The sequence below is a fragment of the Toxorhynchites rutilus genome, chromosome 2 (genome assembly GCF_029784135.1).
Source record: "Toxorhynchites rutilus septentrionalis strain SRP chromosome 2, ASM2978413v1, whole genome shotgun sequence".
Lineage (NCBI taxonomy): Eukaryota > Metazoa > Arthropoda > Insecta > Diptera > Culicidae > Toxorhynchites > Toxorhynchites rutilus.
This window is the reverse complement of record NC_073745.1, coordinates 193,098,976-193,110,548: the sequence shown is the minus strand read 5'-3', so window position 1 is coordinate 193,110,548 and position 11,573 is coordinate 193,098,976. Positions and strand designations below refer to the sequence as shown.

Genomic DNA, 11,573 nt, shown 5'->3' with positions numbered 1-11,573 from the left:
TTCGAAGACAGTTTGTATGTAGAATTTGACATCTAAAAGTAAGAGCAAAAAAACGTTTTTTTTCATGGTGACTTTAACATGACGCTATATCGGTTATTTCAAGAGATAGAAAAAAACTTTGTTCTACCAAGATATCTCAAATAACTGGGACTACAACATTGTCAAACTATGTTACCTCTATCTATAAAGATAAGAAAGTTAGATTTTTTATTTCATCGACTATTTTGGTCACCCTATTTTTGATAACATAAAAATGAGCGCTCTATCGTATGTAACGACTTTGTCGAATACAGTTTTTGTCTGGTATGGTTGGTATCCCCCCCATTATTTTGAAAAAGTGCTACATAAGCTCAAACATTGAGCATCTTATTTAACCGCTCCATCCAAAGTAGATCTTCCCGGAAACATGGAAGAATTCTTACATTTTTCCAGTTTTCAAGAAGGGTGTCAAAAAAAGATGTGAAAAACTACAGATGGATTGCTTGCTCATGTGCGGTTTCGAAATTATTCGGAATAATTGTACTGGATTGCATTTCTCATGCCTGTTAAATCGATGCGATATATACGGATTATTCAGCAGCATTTGATACCTTAAATCACCAAATAACAATCGCCAAGTTCCAATGTCATGGCATCAGCGGCTCCTTTCTGTGTTGGCTGCAATCATATCTGACAGACCGGAAAATGTCAGTGAAAATTGGGAACACCATCTCCAAGCCCTTTCAAGTTACGTCATGAATTATCATACGCGGAAGACTTCAAACTGTACCATCAGATTGAGTGTGAAGATTACGCTGAGTTTCTTCAGACACAAATGAACACCTTCGATGCGTGGTGCGTCGTAAACAGAATGATCTTAAACCCAAACAGGTGCTCGATAATATTCTTCTCTCGTAAACGTTCAACAGTAAATTTTGCTTATAAGCTTGGAGACACAATATTACAGCGTGTTGGCTGTGTCATCCATCATACTCGATACCAGGCTTACATTTGGCGATCATGTCGCATATGTAACTTCAAAAGCATTTAAGACAGTATTCTAGTCTAGAAATTTGAGAACAATAATTTTTTTTCTTCATATTTATGATGTTTAGGCATACAAGAATATACTCTAGAAAGGGCTTTTAGAAAATCTTATTACGTACGGAGTTATAGCCATTTTAGTGATGCGGTATCTCATCTAGTACGGCCATAACAATAAATTTGGAACGAGTTTTTCTCGAAACTAGTTTTTTCAAACTGGCGTACACGATATCTAGAGTTCTAGTGAACCGATTTATGTCGAATTTATATGAATACAATCTGTATGCAACTCTTTTTCGCAAGAACCAATAAAAAAATATAATTTTTTGATCTCACTGTTTTTAAAAAATCGGGAAAAATAACAAACATGTTAACATGTTTTTGATTTGTCCGAGGTTCATGCGATAGCGGCATCTTCACTGATTCAGAATCTATCCGATTTTTTTGTTAACTGATAACCAGTAGGGCTGGAATCGTGTACGCCATGGTACAACTTTTTTTTGAACCCTCTCACTTCACCAGCTTGTAACTATTCTAATTATGAATATTTTTTTCCGTTCAATTTTTGTTTTTTTTTTTAAAAATAGATGAACAAATAATGATATAATAGATAGTAAGAATATTATTTGTTTTATGTTTTCGAAAATCGAAAAAACGTCCGAAATTTGTGCCTCTACACTAGAATACCCCCTTAAAGCACTTGGCTTTATGTTAAGCTCGACCAAACATTTTAAAGATATTTCCTGCATGAAGGCTGTATACTGTGCCCTGTTCCGCTTAATACTCGAGAATGCGTCTGTAGTTTGGGCACCATACTACCAAAATAGGATTTTACGCGTGGAGGCTGACCAGCGCAATTCTTGAGATTTTCCGTTCGTCTACCATGGATTAATCCTTTTAATCTCCCTAGCTATGAAAACCGCTGAACACTTATTAGATAAGACACATTAAATGTTTGTCGATAAATTGCTAAAACTTGTTTTGTTTCTGATTTGATATTGGGTCACATTAATTGTCAACATACAAAGTAGAAACCTTATGTCTCATAGTTTTCTACGATAACCGTTTTCTTGTACAAAGTATGGCCACAATGAACTTTTGTCGAGCATATGCCGCGAGTTCAACCGTTGCAGTTGTTACTCCGATTTCGGGTTGTCTCGTGCATTACTCAAGAAACGCTACACATCGCAACTACAGACACTGCTATTAGTAATTCATTCCTTTTTTTCTGAATATGAAAATGTATGTAATCGTAAGTGTAATTTAGTCTAGTTTATATTAGTATTGCTATAATTGTTAGCCGTTGATATGAATAATTGTAAATATAGACAATATTAGGACATATCTGAGAAAAAATCAACAGAAATGATGCTCAAATACTGCTCACAATGGAAGAACTGGAAGAATATTTTTGTTCAAGTATTGATTGAACACCATGCGACTCCAGTAATCGATTGATTAAAATCACGTGCCTTGTTTTTCCTGCACTTTTTTCCACAGTGGTGAATATCCCACAATAAGCTTTTTCATATCATCGTGCCGTGGTGGGCCCAAAGCTTAATATGTTTGTTGTGTGAGAGAAATATTATAAAAGTTCTCTCCCACTGTGCTCACGCTAAACGCAAACGTCAAATTCTCACGTGGTGGATAAACAACGATGCATATCGCAGTATCACGCCGATTCCAAGCAGAGTTCCCCAGCAGCTGAGAGCGAGAGTATAAACTGAGAATAAGAAAGACATTTTTCGCGAATTGAGCAATATTTGGCCCAAAAACTTTAGAAAAGTGATTCATGAAATTTGTTTGTATTGTACATCGCTGTTTCTTGGAGCAGTCGCACAAAAAAGTACATTAAACGTAATTCTTCGGCTAAATCGTAGTAGGAAAAGCAACACACTTATTAGCATCTTACGGTTAGAATTTATACTCCAGCGACCTTTACCTGTGGGGATCCGCGTTAACAAAGTGCTAATTCTCAAGTGGTGTTCAACAATTTTTACGATTTTCTCGAATAACTTGTGAGTATTCCAATAGTCACATATCAAAGAAAGAATGTTGGGAAATTTAAAAAAGTGCATTTACATTGATGCGGATTTCTCTCTTCTCCGGCAAAATCCGGTTACATCACAAGGTTGGGCGTGCAGTCGTACGCATGGGGCGGAGTGCATCCAAAATAGATATTGGTCAGCAGTGGTGTCACACTGATTAAACTGAGTCACAATATTCGCGTAACAACTATGATGTTCCTCTCAATCGATTCCAAACTAAGGTTAGACAAATTGTTTAATCTAGTGTTTCTTAGTGTATCCAAGTTTTCTGCGACAAAGCTGACTCATAAATTCTTCTTTCTGCATTTCTGAGTCACCAAGCCGATCTGTTGTTCCGAGCTCAACGAAGGTGTTATTCAATGTTTGTCATTCCGTTCGAGTGACCTTAGAATGACTACATCTCTGAATAATGGAATCGTTTCAATGAGATTATGGTTTATGGTTGGGTGATAAATTGTTGGGCCCAGATTGTATTTGAATCAGTTGCGTATGTTTTTGTAGAACAGCATTGTACGTCACCTTCCGTATAGAGATCGTCACAAGGCAGTGTATCGAAAAAGGAACTAGAAACATATCAGATACGTTTGAATGAAGTGCACTGATATGTAACGGGTTTTTTCAATGAGAGCACTACAAAAGTTTCTTTTTAAATAAAAGAAAAACGGTTTTGGATATGTAGAGGCGAATGAACTGAAAAGTTTAAAGCCTCTTTAATACAACATCATGATTTTGGATATCAATGAAATTCTTTATTCATGTGAAAGTACATTTGATGCCATTATGTATGGAACTCGACTTCTTTTGCATGGCCACCACGGGCACGCTTGTAGAAGTCCAGGCGTTGAACCACATTTTCGATGACATAAATCGGCTGATACTGCTGCATTTTCACTTTCGATATTCGTACGAAGTTCATCAATCGTCGCTGGCTTGTTGGGATAGACCGTAGAATTGACGTGGCGTCAAATCGCACGACCGAGACGGTCAATTGACTGGGCCATTTCGTGAGATAACACGCTCACTTGGTTTTCAATAAATCGATTGTTAAATTCGCTGAAGCCATTCAGCCAGAAATGAGCCTCATCGCTAAAGATGATTTTTAGATGAAAATCCGGATCATCAACTTGAAGCTCAGCCCAATTCACGGACATACGAAGCTTCTGGTGGTCAAACGGCATCAGTTCTTGCGTCAATTTAGGTCTTGTTATGACGTAGGCCAATATCTTTTCGCAAAATTCGCCACAACGACGTCAAAGAGATGCCTAACGCTTGAGAACGACGTGTGAGAGACTGATTTGAGTCTTCCTCAATTGATCCGCTAGCGGTAGCAATATTCTCGACACTATGGGCACTTCTTTGTCTCACTGGCACAGGAACATTTTGTACTGTGCCTGTGGATTCAATTTTTTCCACTAGACGCTCAATTGTTGATCTGGCAGGACGACGTCGTCATAATCGTCCTGCCAGATCATGGAAGAACTCAAATCAGTCTCTCACACGTAGCGTTCTTAAAGTTGAGGCCATTGACTCCGCATTTCGGTGGTAAATTTTAATAATCTCGACTCGTTGTTGGATCGTATATCTTTTCATTATGAAATGGCAAACCTTATTGAAGAGAAATGTCAAGAGAGCGGGGAAAAATATGGCTTCGTTTGCTGTCCCTATCGGTCTACTTTTGTAGCGTCCCTATTGAAATACCCTTTATTATGATGAGAATATTGGTATCAAAAGGCTTCTGCTTATGTTCTATAGACTGCTCCGAAAATTATAAATACATTTTCTTTTTTAACCCTTTTACGGGTAGTGGCAACTATTTTGCCACCAACGAAAGGCATTTTTTTCGCTGCACTTGGAATATTATTATTTCAATATTTTACTTAACCAAAAACTTTTAAAGGTATCTGGCAATATTCCAACTTGTTTTGATCTGCTGAAAATGTACGATATTAATTTGGGAGACATTTTTATGTAACAAAACCCCGATATTAGAGCTCCGGTAGAAAATTCTGTGCTTGTGAGTCCTCTTCAAGTATCGTCCATGCTCCGTGCCCGTAGAGAACAACCGGTCGAATCAAGGTAGACAAATTTCTCTACCACCTCGAGCTCATCGCCGTCGATCACAACACTACTACCAAGAAGAGTTCTGTTGCGATCAGTCCCTCCTGCTGGCATGTATCTTAGACGCATGGATCCCAAGCCCAATCGGTCTTGCTTCGTTTTTCAATTGGGTATACAAGTCGGCTACCGTCGCATGTGTTCTTCCGATTATGTCATTATGTCCACGTCGCGAAGACTTGTTGAGGATTGTGCCCCACATGTTAAAGACCGCTCTCCACATAACACCTTCCAGCGCCACGTTGAAGAGCAGACAGGAGAGTCCATTGCCTTGCTGAAGTCCTCTGTGTGTCTCAAACGGTTTCGACAACTCACCACACACCGTTCATCGTTGCCTGAATCAGTCCTGTCAGTTTTTGGGGAAAGCCGCGTTCGTCCATGATCCTCCATAGCTGACGTCGGTCGAGTGTATCATATGCAGTCTTGGAGTCAATGCAGATGTGGTGCGTAGGGACTTGATACTCGCGGCATTTTTGGAGGATCTGCCGCAGTGTAAAAATCTAGTCCGTCGTCGAGCAGCCGGGCATGAATCCGGCCTGATAACTTCCCAAAAATCTACTTACTATTGACGATAGACAGAAAAAGAGGATCTGAGACATAATTTTGTGGGCACCATCCAGGATTGTGATGGCACGATAGATCTCACAATCCAGCTTGTCACCTTGTTTATGGATGGGGTAGATTACTCCGCCCTTCCACTCCTCTGGTAGCTGTTCTGTGACCTAGATCCTGACCTCCCTTCAAGAGCTCCGCTAAGAGGCCATGCTTACCAGCTGCTTTGTTGTTCTTTAGCTGATTAATGGCATCCTTAACTTCACCCATCGTCAGGGGTGGTACGTCGTCGTTGTTCGCTGCATCGGTGTAGTCCTCCTCAACGCCGTCTTGGTCTCCTGTCTGCGCGCTGTTCAGGTGTTCATCGTAGTGTTGCCTCCACCTCTCGATCACCTCGAGTTCGTTCGTCAAGATGCCTCCTTCCTTGTTCCTGCACATCTCGACCCGCTGCACAAAGCCTTTGTGCGAGGCGTTTAGTTGCTTGGAGAACTTCCGCGATTCTCGAGAACGATAAAGCAGCTCCATCTCGTCACACTCTTTCTCTTCCAGGCGGCGCTTTTTTTCCCGAAAGAGATGTGTTTGCTGCCTTCGCTTCATTCAGTATCGTTCAGGAGCGCTCGGCACTCGTCTTCAAACCATTCATTCGGTTGTCCTCGTTGTTCATACCCGATGACGGTCTCTGCTGTGCTGCTAATTGCCGCTTTCAAGGTGTTCCAGCATTTATCGAGGGGAGCAGCATCCAGTTCGTCTACCCTCGGTAACGCAGCTTCAAGACGCTGCGACTATGTTGCACCAACGTTCGGCTCCTGCAGTCGTCGTAGGTGGTACCGTGGTGAGTGCTGGTTTCTCATGTTGTTGACGACTGACAGTTTGAAACGTAGTTTGACCATCACCAGGTAGTGGTCTGAATCGATGTTGGCGCCATGATAGGTTCTGACGTCGATGATATCCGAGAAGTGCCGACCGTTGAACAAAACGTGGTCAATTTGAGTTTCTGTTTGCTGCGGTGATCTCCAGGTGTAACGGTATTGGAGGCTGTGCTGGAAGAAGGTGCTACGTATGACCATGTTCTTGGAGGCAGACAAGTCGATAAGTCTTATGCCGTTCTCATTGGTTCGCTGAACCTACCAATTACCGGTCTGCATTCTTCCTCTTGGCCGACCTGAGCGTTCAAACCACCGATGACGATTTTGATGTCGTGTTCCGGTCAGCGATCGTATTCACGCTATAGCTGCGCGTAGGATTCTTCTTTATCGTCATCGGTGATAGTTAGATGGGGGCTGTGGACGTGCTGATGCGTGCTAATGCTGATGTTGAAGAAGTGGCCTAGCATCCTTCATCTGCACATTCTTTCATTGATCGACAGGTCCTAAACATATATTTTTACAATAATGATGTATTTGGAAAAGTTGTTGGGAATTATAAGCAAATTCATAAAATTCCATGAACATGACGGTATAACACGACAAAAATATTAAAAAAGGCCTATTTACCATGCAAAAGACAAATTAAAGTTTTTTTTTGTAAATAAAAAAAGAGTACTATTTTTTTCTCGGTGTACCTTTAAACATCAATACTCTATAACTCTTTCTAAGACACTATTTCGGTACGACTCATAGTTTTTGAGATATAAATTATCAATTTTTTTTTGTCTGTGTTATAGTGATTTTCAACTCAATTTGACTGGTTCGTCACTTTTACTTCCATTTTTGGAAGAATGTCGGGAGTGAGAATCGAACTCATGACCTTTAGCGTGAGAGGCATGGATGTTACCACTACGCCAGATCGCCTCCACTTATAAATTATCAAAGATTTTTCTTACTAAAATCGATACGCCCTATTGAAAAGTTACACTTGAGTCAAAATATTTCCAACTGCTGTGAAAAAATAATATTTCCTCCAACCTAAACGGAATACAAACTTTAACTCGGATTAGAAATACATGGTTTTAAAATTTGCACTTTTAGGATTTCAGATTTCATTCGGAATTGCTTCATACATAAATCCATGAACCGAACCGATACATACTTACATCGGTTTGAATAGACAAGTGGACGCCGCCCGAATGATTTTCTATTTGGATAGCGCTCTATGTAATGTTGACGAGTATTTCTCAATGGTAGATAACAATGTATGCATCATGTTTTCCAAACGGAGATCCACGAAAAATCACCTTTAACCTAGTGTTGAAGGTGTTTCGATGATAGAAAGTGAATCTCATGTTCCTTAAAAAGTCATTCATACAAGAAGCATGGCAAATACTTATTAATGTCGATGAGAGAATCATAATCTTGTCTTGTGGAATAATCTTGTCAACACCATCAGGATGCTCTCAAAGATAAGCAAAACGTTTACGGTCGTGGAAAATCGGTAAACTATTAACTAGATGTGTTAAGCTATGTTCTGATATCAGGCAAATAAGGGGAAAACGGAGAAGCGGTATACTACTTCAGCAATCCACTTAAATTGATTGAGCAGCACAGTCCAGCGGGAAAATTAATTTATAGGTCCCTCGTTGCAAATTACATGTTGCGCGAAACAAATTAAACGTTTGTTCTGTATTGATTTCTTCGTTTCTTTGAATTTATGATAATGTCGTTGATAGTTTCATACATCTTATATTTATTTTTTCGTGAACTTCCAATATTTTTATTATACGCAAATGTTCAAAATAATTTATTTTTTTCTTGTAATACCTCTTTGTTGCAGACACTTTGTACTTAAATATATACTCATCCCACTATCAGCCATGTTTGCGCTCTGGTATTTTTCGCTCGCTATGGAGGAAATTAGGTAAGTGAATAAAATCTCAAAAAACACTGACATTTGACATTTGAGTATAATTGCGCTCTGCATTGATTATATTTTCGATTAATATACTTTTCGATTGCGGATATTATCGGTCCTGAATAATATGTCGCTTGAACTGTGTAATAATATGAATGCAATGCAATGCAATGTTGGTTTAATCTCTTATCAACTATTCTTGTTTGTATTGAACATGCTGCAGTTCATTCGCCTTTGGTGTTGTTAGAGTAAAAGTAATACGTCGCGGACTTTTCCTAAAATTCATCAAATCATTTCAATTCACATTGTTCATTGTTGCGTTGTCCATTCATTTTTCGACATAATCGTTGTCGAGCAGTGTTGGCCTTATCCTACAATCCTGTGGCTTGTGTAGTCCGACATGGGATGGAACATTGAGTTCCTCCAATATTATTATTATGACGATTATAATAAATCACCCGAATTGTGGAACCACTAAATTATTGATTATTAAGTCAACAACATTAGAAGAAATGTTTTATCCCATCTGTTTATTTTATAAGGCTCATTTAGCAATTCAGCTGTAACAGAGCCGAATTTATTCGAGTACATTTCTATCTCACGATAATTTGTTGTATATTACACAGTAGCCATTTAGGCATGAGAGTATTCCTATCTTATCGATAAACATGTCGCCTTCTTCGGCGTATGAATATTCCTATTACTCGAATGTTCACAGTTGGGCCATACACAGCGGGACTGTTGATACGAGGCTAACATTGTTGTGCTATTAATAGTACCAATTACCGATGCAGAAGACCATAATGTGGGCGGTAAATGGCTGGGATTACCGTCACATGATGATTGTTGCGTGGACATAGTAGCTAGAATAACATACAAAGATGGCCAGTTGAAGGCCCTGAATTATGAGCTCATGATCGTTCGCTTAGTAGACACCAATTAGGCAACGAAGACCCCTCATCAGAAGAGATATGTTTGAGCAGTTGACGTTTACATATGAAGGTGGAAAACAAACTTAAAAAATTGCGCAAGATCAAGTGTCATATCGAATGTTGTTTAGTGTTGCCTCGATGGAATTGCGGCCTTAGATAGCTAATTAAGAATCTTTATGGATAACAGAGAATCGTTTTTATCCAAAAAATTCTTCTACGCATGTGATCAAATCCATTATTAAATCATTATGAAATTATGTTGGGCCCTAAACGCTCTTAATAAATACGCTACTTAGTACAATTCTAATAATTGAATTCTAGCTTTGATAGATGTTCCACTATATAATGCACTAAAGTCTTCTTCTGTTATATTTTGGTCTCATAAAATAGGACATTTCTCAGCATAGAAATAACGTACAAAAAAAATGAAGGATATAAATTTGTATGTTTTAGTGAACTTTAAGGAAACAATACATGACAACTTTTCGTCAGCTGTTCGTATTTGGGCTATATATAAAACACGCCATTTTTTGCACAGTACTGCTGATAACCGTATTTGCTATCTTGTTTCACAACTTTTTCTTTTGATCTGGTAAAAAGCAAAGCGTAAAGGGGGTGTTGAGGGTAGGTTCAAATTTGTTTACGCAGATAAATTTGCTCGTAAGTTGATGATTTGGCATAAGATCTGTAGTTGTGGAGAGAAGTCAATGTTTTTCAGCACTGGGGCAACAATGAATAGAAACGTGTCTTCAGAACATGATTTTATCATTCATTCGATCACACTAAGATCCGGCGAAGTTCTGGTCTGTCTTGGCGAGCTGCCATTACAGCCGGGATGTCGTCGAGTGTTATAAGGAGAACAAAATCAAAAGCCATGTTATCGATCAAAAAATCAAAACCAGTTCAAACGGTAACCAGCAGTACTGTGCAGAAAATGATCAGGAACCTCCACTTGCCACATTTTGGCTCCAATTGCTTGATCAGTTCTCGAGTTATTCAGAAATTTGTGTTTCATTTGTATGGCAACAGGTTACGATTCGAGATGTTCAATAAAGCCAATAAATTCCATGGTTCTGGTTCCATCAGCTGACTGCCGCCGCCGTGTTTTGATGTAGGAACCAAATACTGAATCTGGAGCACCGATCCTGGTTTCCTCCACACCATCTGGCTTCCATTCGATTCAAAGAAATTGGGTTTCGTTTCATCCGTATAAAGGACCTTGTTCCAGAACTCCTTAGGTCTGTTTACATATGCCTTAGCACACTGTAGTCGTTTTTTCATATTAACTTTTAAGATGAAAGCATTTTTACGGGCAACAGGACCTCTCAGATTGTTCCTGTATGCTACTCTCCGGACAGTGTCTGGGCTGATAGGTCTTCCAATAATGCCGGCTACTTCGGAAGTCAATTTAGGAATGTTTGTTTTAGGCTTCTTTCGAAATGTTCGCACAATTATCTATCCATTATCAGAAGATGGATCCTTCGTATTTCCACTTGTTTATAATTTTCTTTACTGTAGAGTGGGTTCTTCCGACAGCAGCTTCTATTTCCTGCAATATCTTTCCTCGACAAGTCTTACTTGCTATCATTGTACGTGTAACAAAAGCTATTTCTTTCCTCTTTCTTGTCATTTTGATAGAAACTTGTTCAAATAAATAAAAAACAAAAGCCAACACTGCTCAAGAAGTGGTTTGGTGTTGACATCACACACTGACGAAAAAAAAGTACGCTAATTCGCAAAGATTTTATTTATAAGGTTAATTTGTTTGGAGAAATTTAAGATGTACACTCAATTTTGCAATGTCTTAAATTGAGTTTTTTCATCTTTCAGGGTTAAATAATTATCCGAAAAACATTTCGGGGAATTTTATTGTCGAGCAACTGTATTTAAAATGCATCAAAACAGTTCTAAAGCGATTGTTATAATTGTTTCGCCATAATTTATAGGAATGATACTGTAAAGGAGAACCAATTTACAAAAATATAGTTTTTTAGTATCTGTAATTGCAGTAAAAAGAGGCATTCATAATGAGAAAATATGTCATATACTCTTGAATATTCATGTGACGCTTTTATAGATGAATTTCAAAATGTTTAACATGCGCTTCGAGAATTTT

The 11,573-nt window shown here is 38.7% G+C and overlaps 1 protein-coding gene across 2 annotated transcripts in view; it reads left to right on the top strand.

Moving 5' to 3' along the window:
- The first annotated feature begins 2,769 nt into the window (after nucleotides 1-2,769).
- The window catches only part of LOC129771845 (arginine kinase 1), an 83,703-nt gene continuing 74,899 nt past the window's right edge, over nucleotides 2,770-11,573 (top strand). The window contains exons 1-2 of one of the 2 annotated variants that reach the window (XM_055775935.1): nucleotides 2,770-3,041; nucleotides 8,448-8,531. In XM_055775935.1, coding sequence (XP_055631910.1) covers nucleotides 8,488-8,531 — 44 coding nt within the window. In that variant the 5' untranslated portion in view covers nucleotides 2,770-3,041; nucleotides 8,448-8,487. Of the gene's footprint in view, nucleotides 3,042-3,245; nucleotides 3,293-8,447; nucleotides 8,532-11,573 lie in introns of those variants that run through there. The other variant, XM_055775934.1, reaches the window with a different exon arrangement.